The sequence below is a fragment of the Oncorhynchus gorbuscha genome, linkage group LG13, assembly GCF_021184085.1.
Source record: "Oncorhynchus gorbuscha isolate QuinsamMale2020 ecotype Even-year linkage group LG13, OgorEven_v1.0, whole genome shotgun sequence".
NCBI classification, from domain to species: domain Eukaryota; kingdom Metazoa; phylum Chordata; class Actinopteri; order Salmoniformes; family Salmonidae; genus Oncorhynchus; species Oncorhynchus gorbuscha.
The window spans coordinates 50,123,438-50,149,931 of record NC_060185.1 but is presented as its reverse complement, the minus strand read 5'-3'; the positions used below and the strand labels follow the sequence as shown (position 1 = coordinate 50,149,931).

At 48.5% G+C, this 26,494-nt stretch overlaps 1 protein-coding gene across 1 annotated transcript in view; it reads left to right on the top strand.

Moving 5' to 3' along the window:
- Window positions 1-26,494, top strand: part of LOC123993095 (protein jagged-1b-like) — a 40,710-nt gene that overhangs the window by 6,183 nt on the left and 8,033 nt on the right. The window contains exons 3-6 of the mRNA XM_046294877.1: window positions 18,221-18,278; window positions 24,546-24,800; window positions 25,691-25,751; window positions 25,867-25,997. Of these exons, the coding sequence (XP_046150833.1) occupies window positions 18,221-18,278; window positions 24,546-24,800; window positions 25,691-25,751; window positions 25,867-25,997 (505 nt within the window). The remainder of the gene's footprint in view (window positions 1-18,220; window positions 18,279-24,545; window positions 24,801-25,690; window positions 25,752-25,866; window positions 25,998-26,494) is intronic.

Below are 26,494 nucleotides of genomic sequence, written 5' to 3'. Positions count from 1 at the left end.
GAATGCTTCCTTTCTGACCTCTCAGTGAGGTTGAATGGTTGTTCATAATGGGAGTATTATATTCATGGGGGAAACGAGAGCTGACGATGTGGTTGTAATTATATTCCTATTGCCTAGTAATAATGTTTGTTATATTGTGCAAAGCCCTGGTTAAGATTAGTTCTTAACTGACTTGCCTAGTTAAATAAAGGTTAAATATATATTTTTTTGAAAGATTTAGAGGCGGACTGGGAATTAACGCTGGTCATGCCCACCAGCTGGCCTGGTGTTGGAGCGTACAGGTCTGTATGTTCTAGCTACAGGCGCCTGGAACCCAACACATGCGCACGGACACACACACACACACACACACTTTCGCCCCTCCGTGCTGGGGAGGTGTGTGAGTGGCAGGTATGAGTGTGAGAAATTTCTCCAGCAGAAAGTCTATCTGGATCAGTTTCAGGGCCAGGCCGTGGGGCGGGCTTGGCTGCAGGGGAGAGGAGAGAGACACTCAGAGGCAGGCCAGCATTTCTATGGGGAGACCGGTGGTTGAATGACTCACATTATCTGGCCGTCTCCAGGAGGTAGGGGAGAGGCCAGGGGAAATAGGGGGGGGGGGGGGGGGGGGGGCTCAGGCAGTATTCTGATATCTCTGCCCGAGGTGAGGGGATGAACAGGTGAGCACAGTCATTATGAGGAAAGGTGAGCTCCCTTTATCCCTCGCCCTCGCTCTTTCTCTTCACTAATCTATTCAGGGAAACGAGAGTGTGCATGTGTGTGTGCGCACGCGTTTGCATTTGCTTGTCTTTTGGGTGTGAATAACCTGCATGTGTGTGTGTGTGTGTGTTTGTGTGTGTGTGTGTTTGTGAATGTGTATTATATTTCCCCGTTGTCTGCCCAGCCCCTCACTGTCGGATCATATGGACTGAAGGATTTGGCTGCAGTTTGACCCCGAGTCCAGGGACAGCTCGCGGCCCGGTCTGGGATGTTTTAGCCAAGGCGTTTCCTTTCAGATATAAAACATCAAAAGCATTTCGAACCGTGAGGTCATTTCTCAAGTCGCCCGGTCTCATGTTGTTTCCAACTTCGCAGAGCTGATTGGCGGAAAGAGGGGGACTGTGGGGATGGTCTTTTTCTTGTCTATGTGGCCGGAGGAAACCTACACTGTTTCCGAATGAATGGATGGAGTGAATAGGCTGTGCACTAGAAGGAGTTGCCGGGCAGCTCTCAGACAAAGGTGCATTATAATCTCTCTAAAGCCTTGTTCCTCTCAAAGATCGGAATCCTATGGAATCGTTACTCTAGATCGGCTGTGCGTAACTTGAACCTGCTTTTCCCCTCGTACCGTTGTTGACTTGGGGCCAGCTTTAGAGGAGGGTTAAGAGTCCTTGTGACAAATGACTCTGTGATAGGCACTGAACGAACACCGCTAAATAGAACTGAATGGGCTGTGGTCCTCATCTCTTGATCTTAGGTCAGTCTTTCGTAATCTTGACCTCAAGTGTTAAGCCACTCAATCTGATCCTAGGTCAGGTTCTCTGCCAGAGGGAGCGATCCCTCAACTGGTGGGACTCCCGTTCAGCTGTGTGTGTGTGTGTGTGTGTGTGTGTGTGTGTGTGTGTGTGTGTGTGTGTGTGTGTGTGTGTGTGTGTGTGTGTGTGTGTGTGTGTGTGTGTGTGTGTGTGTGTGTGTGTGTGTGTGTGTGTGTGTGTGTGTGTGTGTGTGTGTGTGTTTCGGTAACCATATCATCATCTACAGTCATTTCTTTTTCACTCTCTTTCTTTCTTTTCTTTCCTCGTTCCCTCCCACCGCTTGCCGTAGTTGTTCTTGAAGGTTATTTATAAAGCCACGCGAGTACATTGTTTCCTCTTGTGTTGTAATGTTCAGGTTGTAGTCAATGCCGCACATACAGTGCTGTTGATAAGTCTAACCTCTTGCATATGGGCCAGTCTTGTGAGTGCAGTGGTACCAGGAACCGTCAACGGTCAAAGGTCAGAGTCGGAAGTACGTCTCATAATTCCCACACTAGGGTTCTCAGGGATGTCACTAGATGGCCATGCGAGAGAGGACAAAACAGGCCATATCCACAGAAATGGAGAGGAAGGACCACTATTTGTTCTCTATCTAGGGGTGAGGAAGGTCTAGGTAAGGGTTAAGGTTCGAGTACGGGTTAACTAAGGGTTAGTGAGAGTTTAATTTTTTAATGTAAGGGATAGTGAGAGTTAGTGGTTAAAACGTCAAAATAAATCACATTCTTTGATCAGAAAGCATCATACTTCCGTACCTCTCTTACCTGGCCTTACTGACCTCTGCTCTCTCTGTGACAACCGGGCTTCCAGGAACAACTGAACGGGCCCTGCTATTAAACATGCAAAGTAGAGAAATGATGCAAATGCATTTCAGCCAGAACTCTCCTGTGTTCTGGGTCAGGTCTAATATGCTCGACTACACACAGACGCTCGCTCGCACGCACGCAAACACACACAGACACACTGTGGGTTTACCTGTGCATTGGCGTGTGGGAGTCAGACTGACCCAGTCACCAAGGGCTTATGAGAGGAGAGAGGAGGACAGAGAGCTCAGTTAGAAAACTCTTTCATTTGGGTCTCTCTCTCTCTTTCCTTCGCTTTCTCTACTCCTCCTTTGTGCTTTCCTCTCCTTTTGTCCGTCGATGACTCTCTCATACACACACTCACTTGTGGGCTGACATTGGACACACACACACACACACACACACACACACACACACACACACACACACACACACACACACACACACACACACACACACACACACACACACACACACACACACACACACACACACACACACACACACACACACACACTGTATCATGACACACGAAGAAAGTGAATTCCATCAGGGATTGAGCCTTGTGTTTTTCAGAGATAAATGAATAACCTGGAGGACAGAAGTCTCTCTAGGGAGGCAGCCTTTTAATGATTTCATTTGTGTGCAAATTGGATTGAAATGGGAGTTTCTATATTAGGAGGGGGAAGCAGATTTACACAATCACCTTGGAGATCCTGCGGGGACCGTGTGTGGAGTGAGTGTGTGTGTGTGTGCGCGCGCGCGCGCGTGTGGGTGCGTTCATCTTGGTACACTGTGTTTGAAGAAGTGCGTGGGCACACGGCTTTGTAAGTAGTTGAACAGGTGTAATTACAGAAGTCTATTGACTCCTCACCCAGCTCCCTCTAGCACTCCCTCTCCAATCTCTCCCTCGCTCTACCTTTACTACTCTGTCCTCCATCCCTTGTGTCCACCCCCTCCGAAGTCACTCATCTGTCAACACACTCTCTCTCTCTCTCTCTCTCTCTCTCTCTCTCTCTCTCTCTCTCTCTCTCTCTCTCTCTCTCTCTCTCGCTCTCTCTCTTTCTATTTCTTTCTTTCAATTCAATTCGCTTTATTGGCATGACGTAACAATGTACATATTGCCAAAGCTTATTTTGGATATTTACAATATAAAAAAATATTTAAAAAATGAGAATCAAATTGTCGACAGGACAACAGCAACAACAATAACCAAGTGTCAAAATAACCATACATTCAACAATAACAATAAGTATACAGTAGAGGACATGTGCAGGTTGATTGGTCTGTCAGACTTTGTCCCTCATCTTATGGCAGGCAGCAATGTAGTGCGCTGCCAACCCACAGCTCTCTGCGTCCTCCTCCAACAGGACGGGTAGCGTATCCTCATCAGAGAGGTCTTTGAAACCTTGAATAAGTGTTTCAAATTTGGGAAAATGACACTCTCTAATTGTTTTATATTTATTTGCATTTTGTCAGGAAATGCAGCTCCGTCTCAGGTTCTGCTGTTGTGCAGTGGTTGCACAGCCTTTCCTCTACAGGGAGCCAGGTTTTCCTGTGTCTACCCCTCTCAATGGCAAGGCTGTGCTCACTGAGCCTGTACTTTGTCAAGGTTTTTCTAAGGTTTTGATCAGTAACCATGGTCAAATATTTAGCCACGGTATACAGTCGATTTAGGGCCAGATAGCACTGCATTCTGCTCTGTGCTTGTGTTTGTGTTTCCCAATAAGCAATGTAGTTTTGTTTTGACTGTGTTGTAATTTGGTTTATCCTGATTGATTGGATGTTCTGGTCCTGAGGGCTTCAGTGTGTTAGTAGAACAGGTTTGTAAACTCAGCCCCAGGACCAGCTGGATGAGGGGACTCTTTTCTTTGCTCAGCTCTTGGCATTTCAGGGCTTGGTAATGATATGAGAGGGGGTCACTGTATTTTAGATGTTTCCAAAACTTAATTGCTCTTTTTTGAGTTTTTATGATTAGTGGTTATTGGCCTAATTCTGCCCTGCATGCATTGTTTGTAGGAGAATCTTACAGAACTCTGCATGCAGGGTTTCAATGGGATGTTTGTCTCATTTGATGAAATCTTGTTTTGCCCCACACCTCGCTGCCATAAAGTGCAATTGGTTCAATGACATATTCAATTAGTTTTAGCAAATTGTAATAGGTATTTCAAAATGAATTAGCTTTTTAATGGCGTAGAATGCCCTGTGTGCTTTCTCTCTCAGTTCATTCACTGTCTCATTAAGGTGTCCAGTTGAGCTTATTTTTTAAACCTAAGTAATTGTAGTGTGTGCATTACTCTATATATTTTGTACCAATTGAGAACTTTGGTCTAATTCCCTGAGATCTGGATCTTCTCTGGAAAATCATTATTTTAGTATTTTTGGGGTTTACTGCCAGGGCCCAGTTCTGGCAGTACTGCTCTAGCAGGTCCAGGCTCTGCTGAAGGCCATGTGTTGTGTGCTGTGGGTTTACAGCACATGGCCTCACTCTCTCTCTCTCTCTCTCTCTCTCTCTCTCTCTCTCTCTCTCTCTCTCTCTCTCTCTCTCTCTCTCTCTCTCTCTCTCTCTCCCTCTCTCCCCCCCTCTCTCCCCCTCTCTCTCTCTCTCTCTCTCTCCCTCCCTCCCTCCCTCCCTCCCTCCCTCGCCCTCTCTCTCTCTCTCTCTCTTCTTTATCCCCATGTAAACCCATTCCTTTCATTGTTACTGCCCTCACTCTCACTTCTGTCCCTCTGGTGACTTGAAACCACACAGTGAGCTACAGAAGTATTTCTCTGGACTCCAGCACTTTTGGATTTGAAAAGATACTTTGAATATTATAGTCCTGAACGAATCGGTAATAATGATGAGTGAGAAAGTTACAGACGCACAAATATCATACCCCCTGAGACTTGGTGACCTCTCACCCTTACAATAACAGGGGAGGTTAACACTTTCTCACTCCTCATTATTCGCTATTCATTCATGACTATCATCCATAATCATGGTAACATCCACATTAATGTAGAAGTGTGGATGAAAATAACTTCAAATTAAAGCTGACAATCTGCACTTTTAACCCCCCCAGTCATTGTTTCATTTCAAATCCAACGTGCCGTAGTACAGAACCCAAACAGCAACGACGTAGCTGGGGCTCGCTGTCGTTTCCTTTGCGGTGGGTATTTGACGGAGCAGGGAACAATAACCATACCGCTCCCTTTTCAGCGACAGCGAATGGAGCGTCATGAACGGGATACACCTCTGGGTCCCAAGTGTTCTTCCCTGTCTCTTCTATGTCCTCCTCCAAGTCCTTTCCTTCTCTTTAACCTCACTGTGGCGTCTTGGGAGCCACGCTCTCCAAGTACCACTCATTATTAACCCATGAACACCACTCTCATTCTGTTCTGCTGTCCGTGTGTGGGCGGTTGACACACTAACCTGATATCTCCTCTTTGCCCCGAAAAGAGAGTGTGTACGTGTGTGTTGGGTGTGTACTTGCGGGTACTTGTCTATATTTTTGGGGATGGACAGTTTTTCTCTCTCCACAGTCTTGAATCCGGTTCACTGAGAAAGTAGAAGCAGGGGAATTTTGAGAGGCCATCCACACACACACACACACACACACACACACACACACACACACACACACACACACACACACACACACACACACACACACACACACACACACACACACACACACACACACACACACACACACACACACACACACACACACACACACACACACCCATCCCTATACCTACTTTCTCATTCTCACTGGCCGTGCCTCATACTAAAAAACACAAATGTGGATGTTTAGCAGCCATCCCTATACCGGAAGCCAAAGGGGGCATCTCTTTCGATGGGAGAGATGAGACTAGATGGAGGGGGGGGGCAGGAGGGAACACACCATCTCAGGGCTCTGTTGTTTCAGAGCGCCTGGAATCACATAACTTTGTCAAGCCAATTAACTAAAAACACAAATGAATGGATGTTTATGCAGCCAGTGACCAGACAGGGTGGAGTGGATGGCAGCATGGTGGAGTGGATGGCAGCATGGTGGAGTGGAGCAGCATGGTGGAGTGGATGGCAGCATGGTGGAGTGGATCAGGGTGGGGTGGATGGCAGCAGGGTGGAGTGGGGCAGCATGGTGGAGTGGATGGCAGCATGGTGGAGTGGACACATGGTGGATGGATGGGCAGGGTGGGGTGGATGGAGATGAGACATGGTAGTGGATGGCAGCATGGTGGAGTGGGGGCATGGTGGAGTGGATGGGCATGGTGGAGTGGAACACACCATGCTGCAGGGTGGAGTGGAGGGCTCTGTTGTTTCAGAGCGTTTGAAGTGGAGCCTGGAATCAGCATGGTGGGGTGGAACTTTGTCATGGTGGGGTGGAAGCCAATTAACCCGCTGGAAGAATGTGACTCAAAGAGACAGAGGAGGAGGAGAGGTGGAATGGGATGGGGAGTGGAAGAGGGTGGGGTGGTCAGGGTGGGGTGGATAGCTAATCATGTCCTGGATGAAAGAACACAAAGATGGAGAGCATAAAGGAACAGAGGAGGGACGGGATCACGCGGCAGCAGGGTGGAGTGGATGGCAGCATGGTGGAGTGGATGGCAGCATGGTGGAGTGGATGGCAGCATGGTGGAGTGGATGGCAGCATGGTGGAGTGGATGGCAGCAGGGTGGGGTGGATGGCAGCATGGTGGAGTGGATGGCAGCATGGTGGAGTGGATGGCAGCATGGTGGAGTGGATGGCAGCAGGGTGGGGTGGATGGCAGCAGGGTGGGGTGGATGGCAGCATGGTGGAGTGGATGGCAGCATGGTGGAGTGGATGGCAGCATGGTGGAGTGGATGGCAGCATGGTGGGCATGGTGGAGTGGTGGATGGCAGCATGGTGGAGTGGATGGCAGCATGGTGGAGTGGATGGCAGCATGGTGGGTGGATGGCAGCATGGTGGGTGGATGGGCATGGTGGACGGCAGCAGTGGATGGCAGCATGGTGGGTGTGGAGTGGATGGCAGCATGGTGGAGTGGATGGCAGCAGTGGATGGCAGCATGGTGGGTGGATGGCAGCAGGGTGGAGTGGATGGCAGCATGGTGGGGTGGGGTGGATGGCAGCATGGTGGAGTGGATGGCAGCAGGGTGGAGTGGATGGCAGCATGGTGGGGTGGATGGCAGCATGGTGGGGTGGATGGCAGCATGGTGGGGTGGATGGCAGCATGGTGGGGTGGATGGCAGCAGGGTGGAGTGGATGGCAGCAGGGTGGGGTGGATGGCAGCATGGTGGAGTGGATGGCAGCATGGTGGAGTGGATGGCAGCAGGGTGGGTGGATGGCAGCATGGTGGGGTGGATGGCAGCAGGGTGGGGTGGATGGCAGCATGGCAGCATGGTGGAGTGGATGGGCAGGGCAGTGGATGGCAGCAGGGTGGGGTGGATGGCAGCATGGTGGAGTGGATGGCAGCAGGGTGGGGTGGATGGCAGCAGGGGGAGGATGGCAGCAGGGTGGATGCAGGGTGGGGTGGATGGGCAGCATGGTGGGGTGGATGGCAGCATGGATGGGCAGGGTGGGGTGGATGGCAGGGTGGGGTGGATGGCAGCAGGGTGGGGTGGATGGTGGGTGGATGGCATGGTGGGGTGGAGCAGGGTGGGGTGGATGGTGGCAGCAGGGTGGGGTGGATGGCAGCATGGTGGGGTGGATGGCAGCAGGGTGGGGTGGATGGCAGGGTGGGGTGGATGGCAGCAGGGTGGGGTGGATGGCAGCAGGGTGGGGTGGATGGCAGCAGGGTGGGGTGGATGGCAGCAGGGTGGGGTGGATGGCAGGGTGGGGTGGTGGAGCAGGGTGGAGTGGATGGCAGCATGGTGGGGTGGATGGCAGCATGGTGGGTGGGGTGGATGGCAGCATGGTGGGGTGGATGGCAGCAGCAGGGTGGAGTGGATGGGGTGGATGGCAGCATGGGCAGGGGGGTGGATGGCAGCAGGGTGGGGTGGATGGCAGCAGGGTGGGGTGGATGGCAGCATGGTGGGGTGGATGGCAGCAGGGTGGAGTGGATGGCAGCAGGGTGGGGTGGATGGCAGCAGGGTGGGGTGGATGGCAGCAGGGTGGTGGATGGCAGCAGGGTGGGGTGGATGGCAGCAGGGTGGGGTGGATGGCAGCAGGGTGGGGGTGGGCAGGGTGTGGATGGCAGCATGGTGGGGTGGATGGCAGCAGGGTGGGTGGATGGCAGCAGGGTGGAGTGGATGGCAGCAGCAGGGTGGGGTGGATGGCAGCAGGGTGGGGTGGATGGCAGCATGGTGATGCCAACAGGGTGGATGGCAGCAGGGTGGAGTGGATGGCAGCAGTGGATGGCAGCATGGTGGGTGGATGGCAGCAGGGTGGGGTGGATGGCAGCAGGTGGGTGGAATGGCAGCAGGGTGGGGGATGCCAGCAGGGTGGGGTGGATGGCAGCAGGGTGGGGTGGATGGCAGCAGGGTGGGGTGGATGGCAGCAGGGTGGAGTGGATGGCAGCAGGGTGGAGTGGATGGCAGCAGGGTGGGGTGGATGGCAGCAGGGTGGGGTGGATGGCAGCAGGGTGGGGTGGATGGCAGCAGGGTGGAGTGGATGGCAGCAGGGTGGGGTGGATGCCAGCAGGGTGGGGTGGATGGCAGCAGGGTGGGGTGGATGGCAGCAGGGTGGATTGCAGCAGGGTGGAGTGGATGGCAGCAGGGTGGGGTGGATGCCAGCGGGGTGGGGTGGATGGCAGCAGGGTGGGGTGGATGCCAATAGGATGGGGTGGATGCCAACAGGGTGGGGTGGATGGCAGCAGGGTAGCAGGGTGAGGTGGATGGTAGCAGGGTGGGGTGGATGGTAGCAGGGTGGGGTGGATGGCAGCAGGGTGGGGTGGATGCCAGCAAGGTGTGGTGGATGGCAGCAGGGTGGGGTGGATGCAGGGTGGGGTGGATGGCAGCAGGGTGGGGTGGATGCCAGCAGGGTGGGGTGGATGGCCAGCAGCAGGTTGGGGTGGGGGTGGATGGTGGAGCAGGGGGGGTGGATGCCAGCAGGGTGGGGTGGATGGTAGCAGGGTAGGGTGGATGCGTACACCCAGGGGCTTGTCCATGTCTGTTTTAGGTATCAGGTTTCAAATGGCACCCTATTTTCTGGATGTAGTGCACTCCTTTTGTCCAGGGTCCATAGGGTATAGTGCACTATATAGGGAATTAGGATGGACCCACTGTTATTGTGATTCCATTCGGGTGTTGGCGGTGTGGTGCAAGCCATCGTATCCAGCTTCAAGCACCGCTGTCATGACAACACTGTCACTGAAGGGACATGTGTGGATGTGTGTGTGTGTGTGTGTGTGTGTGTGTGTGTGTCTATAATTACAGCTGGGCTAGTGATACTCCAGGTGAGTGGTGCCATCTGTATGAGAGACGGGTTATGATGGTAATGGGCCTGGTAGCAGAATGATTGGTGTGATGCTCACGTAGATTGTAGAACATGGGGTGGTGGAGAGAAAGAGAGAGAGAGAGAGAGAGGTAGAAGGGAGCGAGAGAGAATACTGTTATAGTCGATAGTTTTGACGATTATATTCATCATGTGCACTTTTGCATGTGTGTGCGTGGAGGGGAAATTCCTCTCTCAGGGATGGGAGTCCTTCCTGTCGTAGAGCTGTGTTTGTACAGCCTGGCTCAGCCGGGATATCCTTCCCTGCCCATGTCTGAGGGCTCAGAGAGAGGTGGAGAGTGACGGGGGGGGGGGTTCATAGTGCCCATCAGAAATGGAGTGAGAGGGATAAAAGAGATAACAGAGAGACACAGAAAGAGAGAGAGAGAGAGAGAAAGGAAGAGAGAGTGCCTATCAGGGAAAAATGGAGAGAGGGGCACACCTGGCTCCATGAGCTTTGAGGAAAAGGAATGTGGAGGGTTAGGATTGTGGGCATACATGGGCATCTGTCTGGGTATCATTAACTCAAGCCTTGTTTTTATTTATGGTAGACTGGAGGGGAAGGGAGGGAGAAACAATCAGACAGTTTTCAGCGATTTATGGCCGTTTTAATTTCCTTGTTGTTATTGCGTCTTGTTTTGGGAACTCCCTCTCGTTCTCTCTCCATGCTGTGGAGACCTGCAACTGTGGATCTGTGGTAAGTCCAAATGGAAAAGGGCCCCATCGTCCTTCCAGCCCACAGCAACATCAACCTCAGACTTTTTGCGGATGGAGAGGTTACGAGTGGTAGAATTAGCAAATTGCTCCCAGAACAGTGGTTTAAGAAAAGATGAAATAAATGACAGTTCTGCAAGAGATGACAGACATTCCATGGAAGTTTTCCAGAGGAAATAGTGAAGTTAGGAATAGTGAAGTTGAGTGTTCTCTTGAACGAATCAACTTCAATTATAAATGTTTTAATGGTTTCTTCCAGCCTCTCAATTCACTCCCGTGACACACTTTGAGCCCACTCCTCAGCTCTACATGACACACACACACACACACACACACACACACACACACACACACACACACACACACACACACACACACACACACACACACACACACACACACACACACACACACACACACACACACACACACACACACACACACACACACACACACACACACGCTCACAGTGAACTATGAAATAACACACACAAGACACACTGTGGTCGTCAACGCACACACACACACCAGACAACACTGCACTCCCACAGTGACATTCCACCCTGACAAACACACAAATATACACTCACACAGACACAGGTACACCATGCTCTCATCCACGTCACTCCCCGGCTCTGTCATCCCTTCTGTTGTTGTTTTGGTGACTAACATTAAAAATATCACTGCACTATTGTCAGTGTCGCTTATATCATCGGTGGCCAGTGGCGACGAGTCATTCAGGACAGGTGGGGCAGAGCCGTGATTGGCTCAGTGTTCTGTCACTCATGGGGACACTACGTCACAGCAAAATATACGGGTAGAACTTGAAAATTCAAGCGCTTTGGGTGCTGCCATAGACTTACATTAGAAGTGCCCATTCAAGAAGGCTCAAGGTCATTGGCCACAGATAAAATGACGTCAAATCATGTTATACCTACCTTAGCTTTGATTGGACTGATCATGTCAACAACATACTTAGCTAGCAAGCTAGACAATCAGTCATCATTATGCATCAAGTAGGCAATCTACTGGCAAATCCTTTTCAATCCTTGTCATAAGAAGAAAAATGATAGATAAACGTATCGGTGCTCATCGGCCATTGAGCATAAACATTACACAACAAGTTGTAAATCTCAAATTGAACAATGAGTGCTTAGGCGCCACTGCAGCACCGGGTTCGATCCCAGGCTGTGTCACAGCCGGCTGTGACCGGGAGACCCATGGGACGGCACACAATTGGCCCAGCGTTGTCCGGGTTAAGGGAGGGTTTGGAGGGCCGGGATGTCCTTGTCCCATCGTGGTCTAGCGACTCCTTGTGGTTGGCCAGTCGGTCGACTTCGGTCATCAGTTCGACAGTGTTTCCTCCAACACATTGGTGCGGCTAGCTTCCGGGTTAAGCGAGCAGTGTGTCAAGAAGCAATACGACTTGGCTCTCGACCTTCGCCAAGTCCGTAGGGGAATTGCAGCGATGAGACAAGATCGTAACTACCAATTGGATATCACGAAAAAGGGGGTAACACCATGGGACAGAAAAGTTTGAGTACATTGGCCATGCTGTCAATCCAGCATGATTTATACCGCGTTCAAAACAACTGGAAGCTCGGATCTGGAAAATCTCAGACTTCAGTGAGTTCAAGACAACTGGGAACTCGGAGAAAACTCATTTTGAGAGGTCATCCAACTCTGAATTCCAAGTCAGGATTTCTGGCCTCTTTCTAGAGCCCACAAGAATGTGCTGTGCGCGGCACCACCTTTCTGTTCAAGAGAGCACAGCACAACAAGATGAGTCCAAAAATGTCTTGTATGCTGCTGCATAAATTATATAGAATGCCAGGGAGATATGTATACAGTAGAAGAGAAAGTAATACTAAGTGTACTGTATGTTGTGTAGTAGGCTGTATGTAGCCCATGTGTCTCACCCTATTAATTTACTCCCTTTTCACCTCATAAATTAGCCTACTGTTCTGACTTGGTGGTGCACATTTCTCCTATAACCTGTTTTAGAGAAATGTCATCATCGAATATTGTACGAGCTTTCATTGTCTGCTTGTATGCCCCTTTATTTATCCTCTCGGTTCTGACTTGGTGTACAGGGAGAATACTGTAAGAACTGCCCATGTTCTGAATTCGGTCCCCGTACATTTCAAAAGTGCTCAACTATTTGTTATGTTGGCCTCATCTGTCCCCAGCTCGCTCATTAATGTCTTAATCGAAATTACAGATGGCCTCTTATACGATCTTCGTCCCTTATGCCATAGTTTGTAGATCTCAATTGTCAGTAGAAACCACATTTGTTTCAGCAAGTGAGCCATATCAGTTATGTTTTTTTAAAGGCAGTAAATGAGGCTGAATAAGGCTGCCAGACAAGGCTCCACTGATAGCCAAGTGTAGCAGTGGGAAGACATTGGGACTGCTGTTGGGACAGCTTTACTTAGGCCCTAACAGTTTGTCAGCACCGTTTGTCACCGTTATAGTGCAATTCGTGTATTGTTTAGTGTTGTGTAGTGGCTTTACTGGCATGCATGAACCATTTTGGGGGGGTTTTGCCCCACACAAGATTTACATGCTAAAATCACCACAGTCAGTGGCCATGTGTCCCATTATTGTTGTTTAATTTCCTCTCTCTCTGGTCATAAACGCACACACACACGCAGGCACACACACACACGCACCGTGTACTCACTCAGGCCTGTTTTTAAAATATTTATTTTTACGTAGCAACCTTAGCAACGTATCTGTGTATTTCTAACGAGACTGGTAAGAGATGTTTCTGTCAGTGTGTGAGAGAGTGAGTGGATATACTGTATGTGGGGGGTGCTAGGGGTGTATATATTCGCAGCATGTATTTAATAGCAGACTATTGTGGTTGAATGATAATAACAATGATTTGGTTGGTCACCTATATTTGTCCTATTGTTGTTGTGTATACCTGTGTGTTAAACTGTTGGTATGCTTCTGTGCATCTGATTTGCATATCTGTGTTAATTGCGTTACTGATAGATGACATGTTGGACAGTGTATCTGTTCTGTAGTATAGCATTATTGGAAAGTGATGCGATACGGTTTTTGATAATGATCCTTATGGCACAGTTCACATCAAAAAATTGGACAATTCCACGGTAACGGAATTGCACAGAGACGCTGATTTTCTACTTAAAATGTGTGGCCAAACTAAAAACATTGATTTGAAAGTTTAACAAACCGTACAACTCTATGCACAATGACTACTATAAACAATTTCACAATTCATTTTTGACATAAACACATTTACTGGAAGAACTGTGCAGATGCAAAGTTTGGTAACAGAATTTTGGTCAAATCTAACTTCAGTTTTTTTTAAAATAATGTTTTCCAAGAACTTTGTTAAATATCTGCTCTGAATGTCTGCAGAAAGAACGAGGCTGTCAGCTATGACACGACACCTTGACTTTGAAAAAAATCTATTTTGGTTATTGAACCACAGTAGGTGAAGTGGATTTACATTATGGTAATTTCATGAAGGGCCCCTGATGAATAATCATTCTATATAAATGTCATTCTCTTCATGGCGATGTGTTCTAAATAGGTACACAAAGGTATAAATATTCAATATTCACCTTTGCATATTTGGGCATTTTCTACACACTGAATATTATTTTAATGAGCTCTGCCCCCCCGGAAAAAAAACATTTGGTTGTTCCAGACAGGACCAAATCTAAACCAATCATAGACGTCTATGTTTCCTATGTTTGGACATCAAAGTACAGCACAGTAGATTGGAGTAGAGTACTCGCTGTGCATTTGAGCAAGGCACTTAACCCTAATTGCTCCTGTTAAGTCGCTCTGGATGAGAGCTTCTGCTAAATGACAAAAATGTAGAGTACAGTAGAGTTCAGTTATAGTGTACTCAACTCTAGTGTGGTCTACTGTGTACTGTACTCGACTTTACTTTGCTGTACTCTATTGCGTGTTGTACTGTGCTGTCCAAACGTATCAACCCAACTGTCGTTTGGATATATTTCTAATATCTTTATAAACTTGTCTGGTAGATGTTTTCTAAAACACCTTTTTCATCTGTTTGACCAGAAATCTAATATTTTTCTTATTGCTTATTTTCAGGATGGAAAAGGGTAGCTTTAGCAAAAGGTTCTGGTCACCGGTACACCCTTCCTGAGTGCGTGTGTCACCTGGCTGTGTGTGTGTGTGACCCGGGTTCTGCGTGGATGTGTGTTTGTGTTTGTGTGTGTGTGTGCGTGTGCGTGTGCGTGTGCGTGTGCGTGTGTGTGTGTGCGTGTGCGTGTGTGTGTGTGTGTGTGTGTGTGTGTGTGTGTGTGTGTGTGTGTGTGTGTGTGTGTGTGTGTGTGTGTGTGTGTGTGTGCGTATGCAGTGGTGTAAAGTACTTAAGTAAAAATACTTTAAAGTACTACTTAAGTTATTTTTGGTGGTATCTGTACTTTACTTTACTATTTATATTTTTGACTTTGACTTCACTACATTCCTAAGGAAGATAAGGTACTTTTTACTCCGTACATTTTACCCGACACCCAAAAATACCCGTTACATTTTGAATGCTTAGAAGGACAGGAAAATGGGCCAATTCACGCACTTATTAAGACAACACATGGTTGTCCCTTGTGCCTCTGATCTGGCAGACTCACTAAACACAAATGCATCTTTTGTAAATTATGTCTGAATGTTGCATTGTGCCCCTGGCTATCCATACATTTTTCCAAACAAGAAAATGGTGCCATCTGCTTTTCTTAAAAGAAGGAATTTGAAATGATTTATACTTTTACTTTTACTTTTGTTACTTAAGTATATTTTAGCAATTACATTTACTTTTGATACTTAAGTATATTTAGAAACAAATACTTTTACTCAAGTAGCATTTTACTGGGTGACTTTTACTTTTACTTGAGTAACTTTCTATTAAGGCATCTATACTTTTACTCAAGTATGACAATAGGGTACTTTTCCCACCACTTGTAATATGGGCCCTCCCTTAGGTCGTAGCCAGCTGCTGACATGGGAGCAGGTACAGTGTGGGAGAGAATGGGGGATGGCTGGGGAAGGACTGGGGAGGGGTGGGGCAGCGGTAGGAGTATTGGACACGGCGTAATTCCCTACCCAGAAGTCTTCTCTACCCCCCCCCCCATCAATGAATCCAAATGGTTCCAGCATCCCGAGCCACAAACACCCTGCTTGCACAGTCTGGGAGGTCTCGATGGCTCTCATTAGCACTCTGACTGATGCGGGCGACCACTGTGTGTGTGTTAATGGGGGTGGATTGTAAACACCATAGGTAAAGATAGTGGAGTGAAAAACACTCAAGTATGAACACGCACACACACACGCACACACACGCACCCTCAGCGTCTACACTCCTGTGCACCTTCCCCGCCCTTCATCCTTCCCTCCCCACTCCTGAATGTCTTTTCCAACCTCTAATAAACTGCCCTCTACACATTTTTACATTTTTACACCTCCTCCCGCCTCCCTCCTTCCCTCCCTTCATTCTCATACATATCATTTACTCTCGGCTCACTTACTATCTTCTATCTTATATTCCGCCCTCTTTCTTTCCATCTAAACTCACCTTCCATCATCCATCTCTCCCCCCCTCGCTCCACTCATCCCCTCGGCGGTGGGCCCTTAGAGCAGAGTCGTGACTGCACATCCATGCAGCCCTTTAGGAGGACACCCTACCCACAATGCATGGCGGGGTGATTTGCATGGCAGCTGCTGGGGTGTTTCGGAGAGAGAGAGCGAGAGGAGGGATGGATAAAGGGGGGACATGGATCTGAATTATTCATTGCTGAATAATTCAGACCCATGTCTTTAAAAACAACAACAACAACAACAAAACACCTGTCCTCCTTGCCTCCCCTGAGTCGGGTATCTCAGTAAATACAAATTCGTAAGATATCTGCTGCTTGTCCCTGTCTTCTGTATGGGCCCTGTTGTAGCCAGATGTAGTCGTCTATACAGTACTCTCTCTCTCTCTCTCTCTCTCTCTCTCTCTCTCTCTCTCTCTCTCTCGCTCTCTCTCTCTCTCTCTCTCTCTCTCTCTCTCTCTCTCTCTCTCTCTCTGTCTCTGTCTCTCTCTCTCTCTCTCTCTCTCTCTCTCTCTCTCTCTCTCTCGCTCTCTCTCTCTCTCTCTCTCTCTCTCTCTCTCTCTCTCTCTCTCTCTCTCTCTCTCTCTCTCTCTCTCTCTCTCTCTCTCTCTCTGCTCTCTCTCTCTCTCTGTCTCTCTCTCTCTCTCTGTCTCTCTCTCTGTCTCTCTCTCTCTGTCTCTCTCTCTCTCTCTCTGTATTGCTGCTTTTTTAATGTGCTGAATTCCTAATGGTTCACGCCACTCTGTCGTATCATACAAGCATACCTGGGGCCGTGCTGATCTGGGATCTGTTCATATAACATTATTTGTTATGATCTAAAAGGCAAAACTGATCCCAGGTCAGCACTCCTACTCTGAACAAAACTTTGGAAAAATGCTAACCTCCTCCCTGTCCTTAAGGGCCTGGCGGAGTTGCCAGAATGCTCCGTAGATGTGAGTAACATGGCTCCCTTGGGGTAGCTTAGTTTGGCATAATATATCAGTGCTGCTGACACAATTTCCTTATAACCGTCTTAACCCCTAACCTCCCCTGTTATTGTAATGGTGAGAGGTTAGCATGTCTTGGGGGTAGGATATTTGTGGGTCTGTAACTTTCTCACTCATCAATATTCACATTTAATTCAGGATTATCCATAATCATGGTGCATCCACATTATAGTAGAAGTGTTTAGCAACATATTCTATACCTATTTACAATAAAAGTGACTCCAAAATGACGCAATATCATTCATTTCTATTGGGCACAAAATAATCTGAAACACAACTGAAACACAACACAAGCATCCAACAAATGTGTAGAGTCACAAGCTTGATGGAGTCATTGCTATGAATATTGGACCAAATACTACACGTTTTACTACTTTAATATAGATACAGTGGGGCAAAAAAGTATTTAGTCAGCCACCAATTGTGCAAGTTCTCCCACTTAAAAAGATGAGAGAGGCCTGTAATTTTCATCATAGGTACACTTCAACTATGAAGAAAAAAAAATCCAGAAAATTACATTGTAGGATTTGTAATGAATTTATTTGCAAATTATGGTGGAAAATAAGTATTTGTAAAAAAAATTTAAAAAAGTATTTATAAGTATAAGTATCTGGCTCTCCAATGCAATACTATCTGATTATGGTCTATTTTGTTCATTGACTGTAATTTAACCAGAAAAAAAATAAGGAGTGGGGTGTTTCGCTATGGGTACACTTTGCAATGGCAGCCAGTCCACCCATTATGCCATCAATGACTAGAATGGGGACGCCCGTTCTATTCAATCTATTTATATGGTGGCACATGCAGTCAGGAGCAGAGTAGATCATGTGTGTCAGATCATTTCAATTTTTATATTTATTATAATATTTTTTGTTGTTGTGCTTCTCTAACTGTTATTACGATGTCCACGGTCATTTGGCTGGCCCATTACCATCATCCAAAATCCCATGACCGTCACATCCCTACTGCCATATGGATTTTATGGACGTTTCTGGTTGTGAGTTAAAAAAAAGACATTCTTCTTCACACTGCGAGGTTGCAAGGTTGTATTTGTTTCGTTTAAATCGGCAGTCCTTCTGTGAGCTACTATGTGTTCTTGCCTAGCGCTTTTGGGTGTTTTTACGTCAGATTGTTGTTAAGAACTTTGTAACAAATCTGTTTGTATCAGAACTACATATTGACTGAACCTTGTTCTCTCTCTTTGTCCTCCACAGAAATCTTTCTCCTTGGTGTTAGAGGCTCTGGACCATGACAACGAAACATCAGAATCAGGTAAGGCTGGAGAGAGAATTTCCACAGTGTGTGTGTGTGTGTGTGTGTGTGTGTGTGTGTGTGTGTGTGTGTGTGTGTGTGTGTGTGTGTGTGTGTGTGTGTGTGTGTGTGTGTGTGTGTGTGTGTGTGTGTGTGTGTGTGTGTGTGTGTGTGCGCGAGCGTGCGTGCGTGCGTGCGTGTGTGTGTGTGTGTGTGTGCGTGAGAGAGAGAGAGAAAAGCAGAGAAAGAGACAGACTAAATTGCCTTCTTTCTTTGAGCACAGCCAGACTCTCATACTTTCCCACACACTTTAAAGGAAAATAAGCAGTGATACAGACAGACAGGGAGGGAGGGGGACATAGAGTCCATGTGGCCCCCGCCCCTCCCCTTCCCGTTTGTGACCCGGGGCTATGGTTCCCTCTGTCCTCACTGGGTCCCCTTGCTGTCTCGAAAAGGAGGTGCAACCAGTATGTGTCTGTTTTGAATGTGTGTCGATGTGCAGGGGAGATGCAGTGCAGCCAATCTGTATGCCTTTACGTGTCTCTGTGTGTGTGTGTGTGTGTGTGTGTGTGTGTGTGTGTGTGTGTGTGTGTGTGTGTGTGTGTGTGTGTGTGTGTGTGTGTGTGTGTGTGTGTGTGTGTGTGTGTGTGTGTGTGTGTGTGTGTGTGTGTGTGTGTGTGTGTGTGTGTGTGTGTGTGTTTCTAATTGTGCCTGTACGTGTGTGTCAGTGTTTCTGAGGTCTCCCAGTCAGACCCTTTCGTTTCACACTCCGCTCCTTGTTTCTGCTCATAATCAGAGAAATCTGCATGATAGGGAATGTGAGCAGCATTCTCTAAAAACAGACAGACACACTACATGACCAAATGTATGTGGACACGTGCTCTTCGAACATCTCATTCCAAAATCATGGGCATTAATATGGAGTTGGTCCCCCCTTCGCTGCTGTAACAGCCTCCACTCTTCTGGGATGGCTTTTCGTTAGATGTTGGGACATGGCTGCGTGGACTTGCTTCCATTCAGCCACAAGAGCATTAGTCTGGCACTGATGTTGGGCGGTTTGGCCTGGCTCACAGTCGGCGTTCCAATTCATCCCAAAGGTGTTCGATGGGATTGACGTAAGGAGTCTGTGGAGGCCAATCAAGTTATTCCACACCGATCTAGACAAACCGTTTCTGTATGGACCTCACTTGGTGCATGGGGGCATTGTCATGCTGAAACAGGAAAGGGCCTTCCCCAAACTGTTGCCCCAAAGTCGGAAGCACAGAATAGTCTAGAACGTCATTGTATGCTGAAGCGTTAAGATTTCCCTTCCCTGGAACTAAGGGGCCTATACCGAACCATGAAAAACAGCCCCAGACCATTATTCCTCCTCCACCAAACTTTTCAATTGGCACAATGGTAGTGTTCTCCTGGCATCCGCCAAACCCAGATTTGTCCGTTGGACTGCCAGATGGTGAAGTGTGTTTCATCACTCCAGAGAACGCGTTTCCACTGCTCCAATGGCGACGAGCTTTACACCCCTCCAGCCAACGTTTGGCATTGCGCATGGCGATCTTAGGTTTGTGTGTGGCAGCTCCGACAAACAGTTTTTTGTGCCGTTGCTGAAACCCATTTCATCCTGTTTCCATTGATCTCCTTGAGACAAACAGTTTTTGATGATTTGAAGGCACACACCTGTCTATATAAGGTCCCATAGTTGACAGAGCATGTCAGAGAAAAAACCAAGGTCGAAGGAATTGTCTGTAGAGCTCCTATACTGGATTGTGTCGAGGCACAGATCTGGGGAAGGGTACCAAAAACAATCTGCAGCATTGAACTTCCCCAAGAACACACGGGCCTCCATCATTCTTAAACGGAAGACATTTGGAACCACCAAGAGAAAGGGCCTTGGTCAGGGAGGTGACCAAGAACCCGATGGTCACTCTGACAGAGCTCTAGAGTTCCTCAGTGGAGATGGGAGAACCTTCCAGAAGGACAACCATCTCTGCAGCACTCCACCAATCAGGCCTTTATGGTAGAGTGGCCAGATGGAGGCCGCTCCTCAGTAAAAGGCACATGACAGCCCGCGAGCGTCACGTCTGGAGGAAACCAGGCACCATCCCTACTGTGAAGCATGGTGGTGGCAGCATCATGCTGTGGGGATGTTTTTCAGAGGCAGGGACTGGGAGACTATTCAGGATCGAGGGAAAGATGAACAGAGCAAAGTACAGAGAGAGATCCCTGATGAAAACCTGCTCCAGAGCTCTCAGGACCTCAAACTGTGGTGAATGTTCACCTTCCAACAGGACAACAAACCTAAGCACACAGCCAAGAGAATGCAGGAGTGGCTTCCGGACAAGTCTCTGAATGTCCTTGAGTGGCCCAGCCAGAGCCCGGACTTGAACCCGATCGAACATCTCTGGAGAGACCTGAAAATAGCTGTGCAGCGACGCTCCCTATCCAACCTGACAGATCTTGAGAGGATCTGCAGAGAAAGAATGGGAGAAACTCCCCAAATACAGCTGTGCCAAGCTTGTAGCGTCATACCCAAGTAGACTCTATGTTGTAAGCGCTGCCAAAGGTGCTTCAACAAAGTACTAAGTAAAGGGTCTGAATACTTATGTGCATTTGATATTTCAGGCTTTTTTATTACTTATAAATTAGCAAAAATGTATGACAACCTGTTTTTGCCACATTGTTATGGGGTAGTGTGTGTAGATTGACGGGGGAATAAACAATTTAATACTTGTGCGGATTAAGCTGAAACGTAACAAAAACGCTAAAACGCACCCTTCAATTCTCATTACATACTCACTAAGGCACACACACACAAAGATGCACCTATCCTTTCTCATTCCTCTCGTTCCCCAGCCCTTCCCTTTCATCCCCCCCCCCGTCTCCCTTGTTCCTCTGCCCCCTCCTGCCCAGTAAAAGGCTGCAGACAGACTCAGCCAAAAGATGAGTGGAGAGATAATGAGAGGCTGGGAACCAAACCACAGACCTCCTCCTCTTCCTCTTCCTTCTGCCCCTCTTTTTCCTCTTCCCCCAATCTCTCTTTCCCTCTGCCCTTCAGCTCCAGTTGTACATCTTGTTTGCTCCATCCCCCGTTCTCCTGAGCTCCTGAAAGATTCTGTATTTGTTCCACATTGGGTTTAAAGCCCCTTTCCCGGCTCCCAGCTTAGTTCAGCTCCAACCCATCGCAGACATCCTCGTCAGGGCCCGACTTACAGCCCCATAGCCCTAATCAGGATGGATTACAACACTGTAATGTAGCTGTCTAACACAGAGCCACAGAGTCCTTGGGCAGGGACGGAGAACACGGTGACAACACTGTAGAACATCAATGACCTTCATCAACTCTTTGGAATGGAGCTAGTTGTGGGCCCCGATGATTCTCTCTCTTTCTCTTTTTTTTATGTGAACAATATATATATATATTTTTGAACCGCCCCCCACTCTCTCTCTGTCACTCTCTCTTTCTCTCCCTTTCTCTCTGTCTCTCTGTCTCTTTGTCTCACTGTCACTCTCTCTTTCTCTCTCGTTCTCTCCCTTTCTTTCTGTATCTTTGTCTCTCTGTCACTTTCTCTTTCTCTCTGTCTCTCTGTCTCTGTCTCTGTCACTCTGTCACTCTCTCTTTCTCTCTGTCACTCTGTCACTCTCTCTTTCTCTCTGTCTCTGTCTCTTTGTCTCACTGTCACTCTCTCTTTCTCTCTGTCTCTTTGTCTCTCTGTCACTCTCTCTTTCTCTCTGTCTCTCTGTCTCTGTCTCTGTCACTCTGTCACTCTCTCTTTCTCTCTGTCACTCTCTCTTTCTCTCTGTCTCTGTCTCCTTGTCTCACTGTCACTCTCTCTTTCTCTCTGTCCCTCTGTCACTCTCTCTTTCTCTCTGTCTCTGTCTCTTTGTCTCACTGTCACTCTCTCTTTCTCTCTGTCTCTGTCTCTGTCTCTCTGTCACTCTCTCTTTCTCTCTGTCTCTCTTTCTCTCTGTCTCTCTGTCACTCTCTCTTTCTGTCACTCTCTCTTTCTCCCTCGTTCTCTCCCTGTCTCTCTGTCTCTTTGTCTCTCTGTCACTCTCTCTTTCTCTCTGTCTCTCTGTCACTCTCTCTTTCTCCCTCGTTCTCTCCCTGTCTCTCTGTCTCTTTGTCTCTCTGTCACTCTCTCTTTCTCTCTGTCTCTCTGTCACTCTCTCTTTCTCTCTGTCACTCTCTCTTTCTCCCTCGTTCTCTCCCTGTCTCTCTGTCTCTTTGTCTCTCTGTCTCTCTGTCTCTCTGTCACTCTCTCTTTCTCTGTCTCTTTCTCTCTGTCACTCTCTCTTTCTCCCTCGTTCTCTCCCTGTCTCTCTGTCTCTTTGTCTCTCTGTCACTCTCTCTTTCTGTCACTTTCTCTTTCTCTCTCTCTCTGTCTCTCTCTCTCTCACTTTCTCCCCCCACACTGTCTTTAATGTGTGTTTGGGGACACATATCAAGGTGTTTGTGCGTTGATGTATTCACTTGTATCAGTCTATTCATCGATTTGTTGGCCCAGGTGATTTGAAAGGTAGAAAGGGGCATTATCCCCCGGCGCTGTGTGTGTTCTTACACACCTTCAAGGACAAACACTTCAGATCCAATACGGAGCAGTGGGACACAATCACAAGATTATAGTGAGATTAGATTTCCTCTCCTGCCCACTGACATGATCATTGTGTGTGTGTGTGTGTGTGTGTGTGTGTGTGTGTGTGTGTGTGTGTGTGTGTGTGTGTGTGTGTGTGTGTGTGTGTGTGTGTGTGTGTGTGTGTGTGTGTGTGTGTGTGTGTGTGTGTGTGTGTGTGTGTGTGTGCGTGTGTGTCTGTTCTTCCCCACTGAGACCTCTCTCTCCGTCTGTTCCTGTTGTAACGGTGCCCATCTCATCACATTAACGGGACAGTCATATTGCATACTCTCATACAGACTTTCTCACACACTCGCTCTCTCTCTCCCTCTCTCTCTCTCTCTCTCCGACCACCACATGGGCGATCAAATTAGCTGTTGGACTCATCAGAGGTGTAAAAGTAATGGAAAAGTAATGGAAAAGTAATGGAAAAACATGTGCTGCTGTAGCAGTAAGTTCAAGAGCTTCAGAGAAACACACACACACAGGTGTGGAGAATTGGTGGGGGGGGGGGGTGTAGCTGGGATAACAACACCCTTAATGTCCGCAGTGTTCCCTCTCCCCTTTAAACTCCCTCTCTCTAACACACACACACACACACACCAGCCAATATGTGCCCCTGTTTTCATTCTTTTGTTTCAAACCCAGATGATCTCATCCCTCCAACAAGAGTTTTGTTATGTGTGTTATTATCTCTCTCTCTCTCTCTCTCTCTCCCTCTCTCTCCCCCCTCTCTCTCTCTCTCTTAGGCCCATCATTCTCTCTTTCTCTATCTCTAGCACCATCTCCCCGCCTTTTAAATACACATACACACAGTACACTGTCCCGCTCTCTCATACACACACATTCTCTCTCCCTCAAAACACACACACATTCTATCTCCCTCCCTCCCTCTCTCTCTCACACACACACACACACACACACACACACACACACACACACACACACACACACACACACACACACACACACACACACACACACACACACACACACACACACACACACACACACAATCTCCCTCCCTTCCTCTCTCTCACACACACACACACGCACATTCTATCTCCCTATCCCCCTCCCTCCACCCCCTCTCTCTCTCACACACACACACACACACACACACACACACACACACACACACACACACACACACACACACACACACACACACACACACACACACACACACACACACACACACACACACACACACACACACACAGTGCTTTGTGTGGGCTAATACCCTGTCAGAGGGGATTATAACCGAGGTGGAGATGACAGACCCTCTGGTAAATCCCCCCAGGGTCAGCAGCTCTCTCACCATGTCACCACCCAAACTCTGTCCCCCTCCTACCCATCTGTGCCCTCTCTACACTCTGCACCCTCACCCTGTCCCCTGGCTACCACCTCTGCCCTCACCCTGTCCCGTCTACCACGTCTGCCCACACCCTGTCATCGCCTCCTCATCAGTAGCTCTCTCAACATGTCACCACCACGCAGGGTGTTGTGAGCCTCTGTCCCTTTTCATTCTCTCTCTCTTCCCTTTAGCTTCTCCCTTCACCCAAACACCGTCTCTTCTCTACTGTCTTTCTCTCGGGGCAAGTCTAACTCTCTCTCTGTGTCTCTCTCTCTCTCTCTCTCTCTCTTTCTACCTCTACCCCTGTCTCGCTCTCTCCTCCAGGTCAGGCTGGTCTGATCGAGCGTGTCCTCCTGTCCTCCATGTTGAATCCCGGCGAGCAGTGGCAGACGTACCGTCACCACGGACGCCCGCTCAGCCTGGAGTACCGCCTGCGGTACCGCTGTGACCTCAACTACTATGGCCCCTTCTGCAACAAGTTCTGCCGGCCCCGGGACGACTTCTTCGGACACTTTGGCTGTGACCTCAGCGGCATCAAGGTCTGCAAGGAGGGCTGGACCGGGCCAGAGTGTCAAGAAGGTGAGCGAGGGTTACCTGGTGGTGGACAAGGGTTTGTTTGTGTGTCTGATATTCTGTTGGACTTCCACTAGTGAAGAGGACCCTCAGCAACTCTTAGAGGACAGCGGACGTTGGTAGAAAACGCTTCTAATGTGGCCTTAGCCTGCGTATGTCAATTCCTATTGTTACTGCGTTATGCCAAGGTAATACCCAAGGTGATAACCATCAAGCCTGTAAAATCCCCCTTAACCCCTAAAATGGCCTGACAGTTTATTTATAGAGTCACATTATCGGCATGATTCCGGCCTGTGAGTCAACAGTAAGGCGACCTCCCACTCTGACCTCTGACCCAGGGCAGCAGTCTTGCTGAGGTGAGACTAAATCGAAGAAATGATGGCGGAAACTATGGAGGATATGAGCCTGGAGTAATGACATCCCGTGGCCCTCTCCCTCCCTCCCGCTACCGCACTCCTCAGTCCCATCTCACTTCCGCCTCAGCACGGTGCTGATTGGACTGGACGAATACAGGAAGTGGCATCATTTGTTGAGAGACGTTTGTCCCCAGAGAGACATAGAGGGTGTCGAGTGTGGAGAGCACTGAACGTTACCGTAAATGGTAACCTTGATGCCGTGTACTGTTGCGGTGGAGGTGTGTTGTGCTTCTTCGATGACGGCGTTATTTTGTACTCTTGGTCGATACGTAGGGACTGTGTTGAGTGGCGTCTGTAATGTCTATAGGGCTGACTCTGACCTGACAAACGGTGATCTAATGTTGTGTGTGTGTGTGTGTGTGTGTGTGTGTGTGTGTGTGTGTGTGTGTGTGTGTGTGTGTGTGTGTGTGTGTGTGTGTGTGTGTGTGTGTGTGTGTGTGTGTGTGTGTGTGTGTGTGTGTGTGTGTGTGTGTGTTACAGCGGTGTGCAGACAGGGGTGTCACCAGATCCACGGCTCCTGCTCTGTGCCTGGGGAATGCAAGTGAGTCTGCTCCTCCTTGCTGTCGTACATTTACTATCATAGACGTCCCAGTATCTCGCCTCGATAAAGCCTGCAAATCAAACACCCACCCCCCTCTCCCTCTGTGTGTTTGTAGGTGTCACTATGGCTATCAGGGAGCTCTGTGTGACCAGTGTGCGACGTTCCCAGGCTGCGTCTATGGCAGCTGCGCTGAACCCTGGCAGTGTGTGTGTGACGTCAACTGGGGAGGCCTGCTGTGTAACAAAGGTGAGGTTTTGTGTGAGTTTGTGGCGCACTAACTTCTGCCTCGAGAAGAGTCGACTGTCGGTCAGAATAAGTCGTGCTTTGAGAGTGCTTGTGTGAGTGAGTGCTTGAGTGAGTGAGTGAGTGAGTGAGTGAGTGAGTGAGTGAGTGAGTGTTGACAGGCACAGCCCCCTAATCACCTATATAAGAAAAGACAACTCCTTCTGGGCACTAGTAACTCTACAATAACCCTAAAACCCTTCCCACAACATTACCGAAACATCTCCCCAACATTGCCCTGAGTCCCAGTGTGGGAGCCCCTGGGAGCCACATGAGGGGCCAGCAGTGGAGCATTGTGAGGGGAAAGGCGATAGCCTTGGGTAAAGTGAATGTGAGCTGGGCTGGGTTGGGTCCTGCTTAGCTCAGTGGGGTACTGAGCCTCTCCCTGTCCCTCCATTCAGGTCGCCTGTAAAGAGACTCAGTCACAAAGAGAGCTAAACACAGCAGAGAGAGAGAGAGAG